Source organism: Asterias amurensis, chromosome 1, assembly GCF_032118995.1.
Source record: "Asterias amurensis chromosome 1, ASM3211899v1".
Taxonomy (NCBI): Eukaryota; Metazoa; Echinodermata; class Asteroidea; order Forcipulatida; family Asteriidae; genus Asterias; species Asterias amurensis.
In genome coordinates this window covers 16,835,004-16,849,294 of record NC_092648.1, presented here as the reverse complement: position 1 = coordinate 16,849,294, position 14,291 = coordinate 16,835,004, and the positions used below count along the sequence as shown (strand labels likewise).

The 14,291-nt window shown below is 38.4% G+C and overlaps 1 protein-coding gene across 2 annotated transcripts in view; it reads right to left on the bottom strand.

Annotated features, from left to right (window-relative positions):
* LOC139947887 (TALPID3 protein-like) overlaps window positions 1-14,291 on the bottom strand; it is a 108,398-nt gene that overhangs the window by 2,354 nt on the left and 91,753 nt on the right. For both annotated transcript variants that reach the window (XM_071945738.1, XM_071945729.1), the window contains exons 11-24: window positions 13,296-13,528; window positions 12,389-12,461; window positions 11,856-12,095; window positions 10,763-10,949; window positions 9,557-9,909; window positions 8,738-8,845; window positions 6,532-6,609; window positions 5,604-5,803; window positions 4,514-4,632; window positions 3,693-3,877; window positions 2,750-2,933; window positions 2,019-2,244; window positions 1,454-1,644; window positions 146-240 (exon numbers count right to left, since the gene is read on the bottom strand). In XM_071945738.1, the coding sequence (XP_071801839.1) occupies window positions 146-240; window positions 1,454-1,644; window positions 2,019-2,244; window positions 2,750-2,933; window positions 3,693-3,877; window positions 4,514-4,632; window positions 5,604-5,803; window positions 6,532-6,609; window positions 8,738-8,845; window positions 9,557-9,909; window positions 10,763-10,949; window positions 11,856-12,095; window positions 12,389-12,461; window positions 13,296-13,528 (2,472 nt within the window). The remainder of the gene's footprint in view (window positions 1-145; window positions 241-1,453; window positions 1,645-2,018; window positions 2,245-2,749; window positions 2,934-3,692; window positions 3,878-4,513; window positions 4,633-5,603; window positions 5,804-6,531; window positions 6,610-8,737; window positions 8,846-9,556; window positions 9,910-10,762; window positions 10,950-11,855; window positions 12,096-12,388; window positions 12,462-13,295; window positions 13,529-14,291) is intronic.

The following is a 14,291-nucleotide window of genomic DNA, read 5'->3' as shown; positions in this document are numbered from 1 at the left end:
CAGGGGGCATGGAGGCAATCACCTACGTTGCCTCTTTGAAGTATTAGGCCTAATATGAACTTCCAACTTTCAAAAAGAGCTTTCCACTTTCCTATGTATTTATTCTGTCAGTATGGTTGAAGAATCTTTGGGTGACCACACAAACCTGTAAATCCGGTTCCAGCTCCTCAGCTCCCATTAGAGTGCTATCAATACTAGTACCTGAGGAGAGTTCAGGAAGACCGATGGCTCCAGGCTCATCTGGAAGGAACGCAAGAGCAAAATATTTTAGAAAATCTTTTCTCTGCGGAAAAGAACTACACCATTGTCCGCCTAGTAGAACTAACTTAAATTACAAGATAACCCCCCCCCTTCACCTAAATGACAATCAATGACATCATAAAAAATAACGTACTGAGTGCTTAAAACTAAATCCTTTACATACAAATATTCAATAATAAAATCACACATTTGATCATCAGAATAAAATATAACATAATCAAAAGCAAACAATCAAAAAGAAAAACCTGTAACTATAAAATATGGCCCTGTATATTAATAAAAATACAAATTTTCTCTGAATTGTTACTGTAAGTAAAATACAAATTATCAAATAAATAAAATAGAAACTCAATACCGAAAAATGCATTAATTGTTATCCTGCCAAACTCTGCATAAAGAAGTCTGGATAAACAAACGAATAACCAAACAAACATCACCATTGAACAAACAAACAAGCTTTTAAAAATGCAAGATTACAGAGATCTCTTATTAATACAGTACATTGGCTACAAAATACACAGTGAAAAGGGACAGAAAGAGAGCATGGAGTTTACAGGATTCGAGACTTTGCATGGTGGTATTACAATATAGTAAAGTTCCAGCAGTAACACCATGTACATGAGTCGGATTAGAAACTTTGCATGGTGGAGTTACAATCTAGTAAGGTCTGTATCGGTAAAAACCATGTATATGAAATGTTTCTCATCAGTGGTGGTTCCGTAGTTGTTACACCACCTGTTCCTTTCAGAGACTCAAAAGCAAACCGTACTACATAATGTAGGACTATAATATTATTTCACATTAAAAGAGAATCAATTATTTCTTTATCCACTAACATCAATGTAATAAAACACAGTGCAAAATGAGGGTTAGTGTATTAAAAACATACAGTTTCCGGAGTATAATACGGTTTGGTCAATAAAATATGTATTAAAGCAGCAATATGGTGTCGTTAATTTGTATATACAACACACCAAGATCCTTTACTTAGATAAGTGAAACATGTGTAAAATGTCATATATAGTTTTGCCATGCATTGACTGGTGTGAAACTCAAAATATTGGACAGGCACCCGTCCAGTAAGAATATTTATTGGATGCTTCTCAGTGTCATATCAAAACTAAACAATCTCCACCCGTTCATCCAAATACCATAAAAATGCTGAGCAGAAAAAGATGAAGTTAATTCATACCTTCAGTGGAGTCAATCTGCCCCTCACTCTTAGCACTGATGAGCCACTCCCCTTCTGAAATGGAACGTCCTGCTGTTTCTGTACAGGGACTAGGCTGGGTCGTAGTCGCTGTGCTCAGTGAAGGGGTGGGTGTGGAAGGTGTCGGGAGTGAAGGGGTTGGAGTTGGTGGAATAGGCTCTTCTTCTATGACACTACACAAGAGGGTAAAATAAAACATTCACCAATCATACACAGAAGTTATCTTTGCAAAACTATCAAAACAAAAGATAGATAGATATGACAGTGTCATTGTACTTGTAAAATAGCAGTTTGGCTGGTAACCTTATTCTTGTAAGCATAATTTTTGTATGCTTAGCTACTTTTTGTGCTTAAAAAACTTGCTAAGCACAGAGTACTGTGCAAACTCAATGTGAATATGGCTGGTTATCGGTGATACTAATCTGTGCTTAGCAAGTTTTTTAAGCCAAGGTCACAAGTTGTTAAAGCTTTGTTAAGTAGTGATATAATTGTCCAAGATACTCAATGTTTTTGTTTGTTTGCATAAACAACTTGATTTGCAACTTACACAGGTTCGGGTGTCGGTGGTAACTGAAGAGACTCGTCCATCTCCGGTTCTGGACTCACAGGTTGAGGGGTAGGTACTGGGGTGATAATGGACCCATCGATGACTGAGATCAGCTTTGGAGATTCCCTTGGTGACAGAAGAGGGGTGGCAATGTCTGGCGGTGGGGAAGGGGGAGGGGTGTTGATGGGTGTGGCAACATGAGCTGTAGGGGCTGGGATCGGCTCATCTGTTGGTTGAAAAAAGATATTCCATTCATTGGTTAACGTGGGGTGTGTATTCAGATGAAAACATAATTAAAATATAATCTTTGAGAAAGACTCTGCTTGAGTCGAAATGTCCGGCCATTAACTATTTTTTGCCTAATTGGTGACAAATTAATTTCCTATACATCAATCAATTTTTTTTGCTGCAACTTTAATTTAGTTTCTCACATTGTAGAAGTTGGATTTTTCAGTTGTAAAATAAAATACAAGAAATAAAGCTTGGTTCATACTTTCTGTGAATAAGAATGTACTACAAGTTTTGACGTCACATGGCTGTTTTCGCAGCAAATGCCGACGCGAATTATTTGTTACGAATTTGTGACGTCAAACCCGTTATGCATTCGCATTCGCAGTAAGTATGAGCCGGGCCCAAGTTGTGATAAGATTGTAGACAAATTTGTTTTTGATATGAGAATCTGTGAAAAGTGTTGTTAAAGTTTGGGACTAAACCACAGGGGGAAATCTCACCAGATTCAGTAGCATCCATTGTCCGAGCAAGCTCTTCCAGATTCTCTGTCTCGGACTCAGCTGGGGATGAATGACTTGGACTTGCTAGGGGTGTGGCTACTAGAGAAGCAGCCCTGGGTGGGGTATGCACTGGGCTAGGTAGAGGGGTCACCTCGGGGGTAGGGATTGGTGATCTGGGAATGACCTGTTGGTGAGTAGAAATTGGCATGTAGTGAAAAGGGAAGACAAAAGGGAAGATTGGGTTGAAACATTTTTTAAAATTTGTATTTACATTTTATCAACTTCAGTTGCCCAAAAAATTCAGTCTACAAGTTAATAGAAAAACAATATAACAATAAAATAATAAATATAACATATGTTATAAATGATATACAATACTTTACATAAATATAACATTTAAATGTACATTACATTAGATCATATAATAATATTAACAACTGTATTTACATAAACATTTCAATATAAACCAACCACAAAGAAACAAAGGCACACCAGTATATGACAAATCCCCAAAAGAACAATGATATGCGCAACACAAAATGGAATACAACATCAATGAAGCAGATGAACAAAGATTCATAAACCATTTACAAATTGGATTAATTAAATTTACACACTGTGGATAGAAAAGTGATGTGTCATAATCAAGAATAGAGATATGATAATGCACTCTTGAAAGAAAATGTAGACAGAATGTCTTCAAATTCTTTTCTGTCAAGTCACAAAGCTGCTCTCTTGACAATCATAAATAAACACACATTAACATCTTTCTGTAAAAAATCTGGCAAACTTATTAGACCTTCAAAGTAGAAAGATGTTCAGTTTGCATCAGGGATAAAGCATTTTAATTGGTTATTATCCTTACACTGATGTGTGTACCACATTGTATCAGCAACTTTACAATCGCGGGGCTGAAGCAAAAGAAGAAAAGGGAATAACTTACCGGGGATGCCGTTGCCTGTGGAGTTGGGGATGTTTGCTGGCGTGGAATGTCTCTATCATGCTGACCCAACACAGTGGTCACTTTCTCCTCTAGGACCTCTCGTACCAATGCACTGACCAATGCATGATCTACTGCCTGACCAGCATCTACAAACAGCTGCAGTCCAGCTGGTCCTATTGTATCAACTGTAGAACAAAAAAAACATAAAAAAACATAGAATAATGACTGTCTTTCTGGATCTGGATATAATATTCTCAACGCTCTTATTAAAGCCAAACGAGAAGAGAGAAGACAATGAAGAAATTTCAGTTTTAGATTTGGGAGGAAAACCCCAGAGAATTTTATTCCATGGAAAACCCACACAATCAAGTAGGGACTGAAAACCCAATCCTCATAGTGCAACCGGTGGGGTTCGAACCGGGTCCCAGAGGTGGAAGGCGAGGCAAGACACCAAAACACCAACTTGTCGACCACCTTCAATGTCCATTACCAGTGGTGAGACAAAAAAACTTGATACCAGATCTACGGATTATATCGAAGTGGTGATATTTTCACCTTTTGGTAATCCTGTGAGTATAGGTTTCAAGGAAGTTTTGGTAGTGGTAGTGTTAGTTCACACAAGTATGGGAAATTCAACACAGTATTCCTGATTTTGTACTATTTCAAAGAAGAAAACATTTATAAAAGACACCATATTAAATAAAGGACGTGGTGCTTTTAACCAAGGTACATAATGAACACCTATCTGAACTTTTACAAACGTGACGTTTTCCAGTTCAAAGCTTTGGACAGAAGTTATTACAGCCTAGAGCCAGACTTACCGATGGAATCATTTGCTGATGAGGCCATGCTCGAGTCTGGTGACTCGGGTCTTGGTTGTACTGCTGGTTGCTGGCTGTATAACTCACTGATCATCCTGGCCATTAACTCCTGCTCAATCCTGATAATGTGACAAAAACAAGGGAGGTGCTCAATTGAAATACCAATGAGTGAATCTCTGCACAAATGTGCCTGGAAAATATTATGTATTTTCTGACTTACATTTTTCCTAGTTTTGGGTTGAACAAAGACTAATTGAGTAGCGCAGGACTTGAACCTACAATCTCTGGATTAACCTGCTGGCACTTTACCGAATGAGCTATTAAGTTAAAGTCACGCACTAGTAAATTTTTCTTTGTTTAACCTTAAAATATAATAAAAAACAGTTTCCCTTGCGGTTTATTACTTGACTTTAATAAAAACATGTTTTGCATCATGCGACCCAAAAGACTGAATTTGGGATCTTATGAGCTTTAAAACATTTGACATTTGGTTGTAAGTATACTATCCGTCTCCAGGGTCCAATATTATAGAGCTGCTTAAGCACACAAAGTAGCTAAGCATAACAAAATTATACTTACCAGAATAAAGTTACCCGCCAAACTAGCATGTCACATGTACAATTTGTGACTGGTGTTCTGCTAATTTCGGCTTAGCAGAAATTTTTTAAGCAATATTTTCTACTTAAAGCCATTATATACTTTCGGTAAACAGTATTGTCCAAGTCCAACACTTTGTGTATCACAACTTATATATAAAATAACAAACCTGTGAAAATTTAGGCTCAATCGGTCTTCGGAGTCGGGAGAAAATAACGGGAAAACCCACTCTTGTTTCCGCACGATTCGCCGTGTCATGACATGTGTTTAAAATAAATCCGTAATTCTCGCTATCGAGAATTTATATTGTTTTAATGTTTTTTTCAAAAAGTAAAGCATTTCATGGAATGATATTTCAAGAGAAGTCTTTCACCATTACCTTCTGTAAACCCTGTAAGTTATTTGTAAATCTGTGAACTTTTTCTTTCTTTTCTGTACCGAAAGTGTACAATGGCTTTAATGCAGCTCTATTAAATTGGGCCGAGGTACTTACCATTCCAGAGCCTTGTTCTCAATGAGGTCCTTCCTCATGTCAGCAGCCAGTTGATCTGACGAGGGCCCCGCCCTGGATGGGATGGAGGGCGGGGCTTGAGGAGGGAAGGGTGGGCCATGATAGGGGCGTCTTGTCTCACTGTAGTGGCCTGGTAATGAGATACCTGGTGCGGGTAGTTCATCTTCAGATTCATCTTGTGGCTGTGTGATTAAGGAAATGCCAGAGTGTAAACACTAGAGAAAAGTTAGAAGGCTATAAAAAGCTGAATGATGCATACTATTTTGTTTTATAAGGCCAAATCACACTGCAGCGATAACGAAAACAATATCGATCACGATGCAGAGAGAACGCATTCTACTGGTTGAATTGTTCCACGCAGAATACGCACACGCTCATTCAACCAATGGACTGCGTTCTCTTTGCGTTGTTATCGTTATCGTTCTCGTTATCGCTGCAGTGGGACCGGGCCTTAACACTGATGTGTGTCAAACTTTCCCCAAGTACTTTCCCCTTAGTCCTGTGAAAATATCCACTCGTGTGGGGGAACCAACCCGTGACTTCTGCCATTCTACTGCCGATGTCTTCACCAACGAGACCACCGAGATGACCCGGTAGCAAGAGTTAGTTCTAAGTAAAAGACCTGTGGATTTTCTTTTTCGCAGGACTCTGGAAAGTACTGAGTATACAGTGCTTTACACATATTGATGTAAAGATAAAACCAATTCTGTACAATTTTAACATCTATTGAATAACAATGTCTCGCTATTAAACCTTATTTTCATAACAAGCAAATTAACATATGGATGTTGTTTTAAAAATCACACTGATGTAAGGAAAGTAACTAAATGTTTGTTCTAACAAATGAGTCCAACTGTACACCTCTTTTGTTTTAAATGAAACTTCTGTTAAGGGGCATAATAAATATTACCTCTACATCCTCATCAGCAACAGCTAAATAATGGGAGAATTGTGAGGGACTGGATTGCCCTGGGAGCCTGCTGTCATCCTAAAGTATTAAGAAAGAAATAACAGAAAATAGTGAAATAAACAAACAGAGAATACTGTAGATGGGAATTACTCCCTATGCATACCACCACTGTTAGTCGGAGAAACTCCCAATATTCCATAAAATTTTATTTCATCCACAGAAACAAACCTCAAACAAAATGAGGCTATAGATGGCGCCAGGCTATTTTGTTGTAAGGAGGGAAGGAAAGTAGAATGAAATGTAAAGTAAAGCGACAAACGGCAACATCCATAGAATAAATCAAGATACAGAGCACAATGATAATACAAATCTAAACTGAATAGAATCCAAACATGATTTCTGGTAGAAACAGGGAGTTATAACATAAAAACCATGAAAATACAAAAGATGTTTCAGTTTTGAGACAGAAACCCCTGTAATAACAGCTATTTGAATAGTCAAAAGTACAATGATATACATCAACATTATCATCAACCACTAAACTCTGTGATGAGCTCAAGTGCAGTATACAGAATTGACATCATCTTTATGACAATGTATCTACCAGTAAGGTACTCAAGGCGCTTGAACAAAGTTAAATATTTGAGACAAATATTCACTGTCAAATTAAAACCAACACATCGATTAATTTAATGAAACACTCTTTTTTTTAAAGAGTAGTGATTAGTAATGGGTTACATAAACTTGTTACATCCCGTACAATCAAAACAAAATTAATAGTGAATAAAAAAACATTGACAAAATGAAGCGATAGAGGGCGCCATGCTATTTTGTTGTAAAGAGGGAAGGAAAGTAGAATGAACTTTAAGAAGCAACAAATGGCAACATCAATATCAATCAAGATACAATGCACAGAAACAATAAAAGCAGAAATCTAAACTGGATAAATACCAAGGAGATTTGTGGTAAAAACAGGAAGAAAAAAAAATGACACAAAAAACATGAAAATACAAAAGGCTTCTCAGCTGAGATAGAGGAACCCTTAAAACAAATTTAGAGAGTAACCAAAAGTATCAGAGCAAGATTAATCAGCCACTGAACTCTGTAAGCCCAAATGGAACATACAAAACTGACATCATCTTAATAATAATAATACCAGAGTTTTATATAGCGCAAAGATCTACCAAGTTACAAGGCGCTTGAACAAAGAGAAATATTGAAGACAAGTATTCACAGTTACATAAATGCTTTGATGTAACACCTCATCAAATACCAGCAAATTGATTAATTTAATGAAACACACTTGCTTTAATGAGGAATGATTAGTCAATGGGCAACGATAAATTGTTACATCCCCTACAATCATGACAAAATAGTAAAACACCTTTACCCAATGAAAAAAACCACCTCATTGACAACATGAAGCGATAGAGGGCGCCAGACTTTTGTGTTGCAAAGAGGGAAGTAAAGGAGAATGATCTGTAAGAAGCAACAAATGGCATTATCAATATCAATCAAGATACAAAGCACAGATAGAATGATCTTCCAAATCTTAACTGAATGAACAACAATAAGATTTGTGGTAGAAAAAACAGGGAGAAAACAATGATATAAAGACCACAAAATACAAAAGGCATTTCAGCTGTAAGACATGCATAAATCCCTAAAACAAAGTTGGTAAGTCAAAAGAACTGAACTCTGTGAGCCCAATGCCAATATACAAAACTAACACCATCTTTAAGATAATAATACCAGTGTTGAATATAGCATTGGGGGGGGGGGGGGAGAGATGAGGACCCTAATGCTGGACAGGGAAGAGTAGAGGGCTGCAACCAAGTCTCGAGTTGGTGTAGGATAGACTACCCTCTCGCATCAGACATAGCACACTTATTCACCAATAAGGTACTCAAGGCAATTGAACAAAGAGACAAATTTAAGACAAGTATTCACTGTCACATAAATGCTTTGATGTGACACCTCAAATACCAGCAAATTGATTAATTTAATGAAACACACTTGCTCTAATGACTAGTGATTAGTAAACAAGCAACAATAAAGTGTTACATCCGTACAATCATGACAATGGGGAAAACTTCAATTAGTGAAGTTGACAGATAACAACAGTAGTTTAATTGAAGTTCTCACGGCACTACATGCTCATCAAACAAACTGAATTACAACAAACTGAGAAGTCACAACGTCTTACCGGTTCTGATATTTCAGTTCGTCCGTCTCTCTCGGGAGATTGATGATGCTCTATTATGCTGGACGCTGAGCTGGGTGGTTCTGTATCTATGTCAACGGCAGGTAGATGCTTCATTCAGAAAAATTAATAAGGATAATACGTCAATTACAAGAAACTAATTACTTCTCTTTCAACATCTCTTTGATTATGTACAGATGTTGTAGTAGTCCAATTAATATAGTAGAGTGTGTTATTCCGGCATCTACATTTTGAAGTAATAAGTACTTCGACAAAATAACTAAACATACAGGTATGGTTCGTGTTGAGCATTGATTTAATTATCTCTGAATGTGTTTTTTTCAGAATGGTTCTTGACAGGAGACTATTCTCAGCGGATATGACTCTTACAAGAACTGTGTTAGTCTCATCAACATTGTTTGGACTAATCAGCTCTAATTCACTGACAAGGAGTCCACTGAAGTCTACTTAAAAAAAAAAAACCTCAATTTAAAAAATAATATTAAAATAATAACAATATTTGATTGCTGCTTACATCAGCTGGGCCCAATTTCATAGAGCTGCTTTATCGCCGATTTTGTCCTTGCTGTGCGAGTTTCGATTTAATCATAGGACTCGAAAAGGTAAGCTTACCTTCCGGTGCTTACTTTATGAAAATGACTGACATAACAATGCAAATCCATGGTAAACACGCAAGATGTCTGCCTAAATTTCTTGCTAACCTGTTAGCACGAAAGTTTGCTTACTGTTAAGCAGCGCAATGAAATTGGGCTCAGCGCAATCCGTTTCTAATCTTAAAACTCTACTTTCTGCAATCCATACCTGCACAGTTAGCTGTGGTTTCTTCTCTGATTTGACATTAACAACAGCAACGTTGCTCTGCACATCCCTCCGCTCTAGATCCTTGACCACACCCCTCTCCAGACCATCTGTCTTAATGGTCACGGGCTGGGTCAGCCCGCCCCTTTGAGGTGGCCCAAGGGGTACGGCCATTGGTATAAGTTGACCGTGGCTTGGGGCAGTCAGGGGGGCAGGTTGATGGCTTGGCTGCTCTTGTTGCATAGCGGCTTGGAGGGTGGGGTAAGGGTCAAAGAAGAACTGGCTGTTTGGATTCGGGACGGGGATGTCTCCAGATTTTGGTGTGGTCTGTGTCTTGGCCGATTTCATTTCAGTCCCTGTTGATGAAAATAAAACCCTTTTGATTTGATTCTTTGCAGATTATAAGGCTTGCACAAAAGGGTTAAACATGTTTGAAAAATATAATACTATTGCAACAGTTATAGTAGGCATCCGTCCGTCAATACTGATGATGGACTGCGTCCAGGGGGTTGTCCTCTCTCTTGCATGGCAGGTTCAGACAAACGGGGAGGGGGCTGACACAGGGGTGAGGGCTGCTACTCGCAAAACTCGCAACTATCTCATAAACAAACAGAGCTCTGCATACCTGTCATAATGTGTGCTTTGAGATGCCTTTCAGGTGTGGTACAACTTACGTGCTCTATAAGGACTGCCTTCTACCATTATTTACTCTTCAGTTGGGTAGCCAGACATAGAAAGACAGGGTATGATAAAGGCGTTATCCAATGAGATGGCTTTAAAGGCAGTGGACACTATTGGTAATTACTCAAAATAATTATTAGCATAAAACCTTACTTGGTAACGAGTAATGGGGAGAGGTTGGTAGTATAAAACATTGTGAGAAACGGCTCTCTCTGAAGTGGAGTCGTTTTCGAGAAAGAAGTAATTTTCCACGAATTTGATTTCGAGACCTCGGATTTAGAATTTGAGGTCTTGAAATCAAGCATCTGAAAGCACACAACTTCATGTGACAAGGGTGTTTTTAATTTCATTCACATCTCGCAACTTTGACGACCAACTGAGCTCAAATTTTCACAGGTTTGTTATTTTATGCCTATGTTGAGAGACACATATTGGGAAGACTGGTCTTTGACAATTACCAATATTAGTGTCCAGTGTCTTTAAGTGAAATTCTGGCTCAAAACATTGGAGCTAAAAAGTTACATTTACCTTTGACTTGTGCAGCCGAGAGTGACCTTGCTGGTTTGCTTTGTGGGGATGAGGTTGTATATTTCAGATAGGGTTCTTTCTTCATGGTTGACCGTCTCATCTGATACAAGGCTTTGCCATAGACCCTGGTCAGATAGGCTTCATCTCGATTGTGGTCAACTGGGGGTTGTCGTTTGGCTTGGCTGATCTGAGTATTCAATAATTAATAGGGTATTAATTGATACTAATTTTGGTTTTTACCCATACACCGATGTGTGTTAGCACTGTATACTCAGTACTTTCCCAAGTCCTGTGAAAAAATGTCAACGGCATGTTACTCGGGTAGGATTTGAACCCACGACCCTTGCAATTCTAGAGCAGTGTCTTACCAACTAGACTACCGAGGTTGCCCAGTAGCTAAAGGCAGTTCGAATCCTTAGTTTTGGCAGCGGGTACTGCAACGATATAAGAGATGTTAAATTTGCATCGGTATTAATTGAATTTTTCCTTATATTTAGTGTGACAACAAGGTAACTTATCAAAGCTCCAACAAGGGGATACAAACAGTAACGTCAAGCTGGCAACAGACAACCTCTCTCACACAAATATTGGTTTAATACCCGATTACGAATGGCACAAACTTAAACAAATTGTGGTTCAGTAATAAGCTGACAATACTTTTACTAGTAAATTTGAAATCAGCAATAAGCTTGGCCAGATTCGAACCCACAACCTTCTGATTGCAAGTCCTGCAGTCTAACCACTTGACCACGGTTAAAATTTACGACACCATAAGGAAACCAGATTTGCAATAATGTCAAACCATTAAAAGGGTGAATAAAAATTGCAATCTGAGAATGGTAAACATTTACAAAATAACAATCAACATATATATTGCAATGTTTCTCTTTACATTCAAAGGTTTTCTTGCTGAAATCAGCTGTTCAGATGAAAAATTACTTCAAACAATTTGTGAAAGCAAAGCAAATTTTCTCGCATCGTTTGGGGCACTTCCACTAATGTATCTAAATGAAACACAACAAACAACTTATTGTATCAAATAACCATAGCTCCAAAACCATTGTCATCTAATAATAATGAAAACTTGACTTACGGGAAGTTTCTTTGGCTGGGCAAAATTTTCCTTATTGTGTCTTCCTTTGAGCATGTTCTTGTCTTCCCCCTTGGATGTAGTCTGGTTCCTCAATCCAGAGTCTATCTTGGATGATACTGGTTTCTTCTTGGTACCAGTCTTGACGGGTCTAGATGCAAGGTTGCTTGGTTTTTCCAATTTATTGTTGCCAATACCTTGACTAGAAGACTCGGCTTTCCTTGGCTTGATAGGGACTTCATGCTTTGGGAAGAAATAAAACGGAAATAGCCTAAAACTCATGATAAATAACTCAAGTCCCAGCCTTCGAGAAAGACTCTGCTAGGGTCGAAACGTCCCGCCATAAACTTTAAAAAAAAATTATACCGTAAAGATCTGTTTGGTTTGTCAGCAGTTTGCAACAGCTAATTCTAGTTTCTCAAGTCTTAAAGTAATTAGATTTATGCGTTTTGCAGCATCAATGGCTTACTTGGAAGGTGGAGTAGCCATTACGGTACATACCAAACAAAACAACAAAATAAAGACAAAACAATTACCTTGATTTCCTCATCAATTGCTGCAATCATTCTTCCTACTTTGTACCTCAGCTGAGCTTTCTCAGCAGCTTCACTGTAAATTGATAAACAATCAGCAAAAATGTTACATATTCTCCTGGCTTTCTATACACTTTTGTTTTGGCAGTGGGTTCAAATTAATTCAATTCAATTTATTTGATCATATGAAAACACATCAAGTTCGTTTTTCCCATTGTACAGCATTTTAAAAAGTACATTAAAACTACACCAAGTACAATACAAACAGACAATTTTATACACAAGATACCAGTTGAGGAGTTCATCCAAGCAATTGAACCCTCTATTCGAAAGCTGGAGAAACAAAAGGCAGACGATATCCGTATTCAGTTTCATGAGGCCTTGAAACATTCTAAACCTCCTAAATCCAATCTATCGAAACAAGATATTTAAGACAGTTCTCCTAGAACAAAATCTACCTGGCAAGTAGATACACACATGGTGTTACCGCAAACCAAATATACATTGATACCTCACCATGCAATGCCTCAAATCCTATATAATAATTAGTAGATCAATTAAATCACACTTTTCTAGTTAGGCCGATTTGAAGCTCTACTCTCTTGGAATTTGACAAATTAATTCTCAGTTTTGTTATTCGATATTATTTCTGAATCTTTTTGTGAAAATGGTATACTTATTTGTTGTCAACCTCTTCTTTGTGGGTTGGATCACGATGAGGACAACTTTTTGCAAGGAAAGGCAAAATGTCCCATATAGGGTAAGACAGGAAAGGGGGTTTGGGAGACACTGTTTAATTGGTTCTCCATGCTCTTAATTTACCAAGGCCCAGGATATTGGGACGGCGCTTTTTAGGGATACAACCGGAAGGAGACCCCACTTCTAAATTTGCACCCCTTGAGCACCTTACCCTTCCAAATGCAGACTATCCAAGTAGTTGTAGAACTCTTCCTGTTCCTTGGCCCTAATCACGGCTTCCAGGTTGGCTTGCAGACACGCCCGGCTGGATTGCACCTGGTCTAAAACCGCTCTAGCCTCCGCACACATGGAGGAAGGAACAGGAGCGTTGTACTGGGATGGTGACAGAGGAGGCTTGAGGTGGGAGGAGGCTGGCAAGGTGACAGGTACGGATGGCCGCTTCCTCTGAAGGAAGAAATGTAAATCAGAACAGTTTGGCGAGAGAGGAACTGCTTAATTCTCCGTATCGGAGAATGGATCTGGTTCTAATGGTTGGTAATTCGCTTTGGAATATGAATGTCTACTCCGCCATCCGTGACATAAGTGACCCAGCCTCATGGGTGTCATTACATTCTCCCTCATGATTCCAAAAAGGTTGTATGGAAAATTGACGATATATCACTGTGACTGGAGGTGCATACACCAGAGAGAGAGAGAAAGAGGGATAGGTACACTAACAAAACATTTCACACGACAAAATGTGTTTAAGTCTGTTGTGAAAACTATTTGAAAATGTATTTATTTTTTAGAGCAATTGGAAGCAGATGATACTTGGTCATTGATCAGTAACAGTTCTAGTGTCATAACACATTCTTTGGGTGAGTGAGGCTTGACACAAACTTAATGAAAGCCCAAGAAGTAAAGACAATGTGACCAGTGACATGACATGTTTACAAAAGAGCCACAGAGCCTAGACTTCCTGCAGGTACGATTTGCACACAGCTCAATTGAAGGCAACTTTATGGAGATTACAATTGCTTCTTCCTCACTTCCTCACCAAAACAAAATTGTTTAAAGCCTGTACACAAAAAATTGCCAAGCAAGTATTGCTTAGCAGAAACAAGTAACAAGCCAAAATTCCATTAAGTTTACATTGTTGTGACTGGTGCTCTACTCGTTTTGTGCTGAACAGCTTTATGCATTGGGCCCGTGGCCAAATTCATGGCTC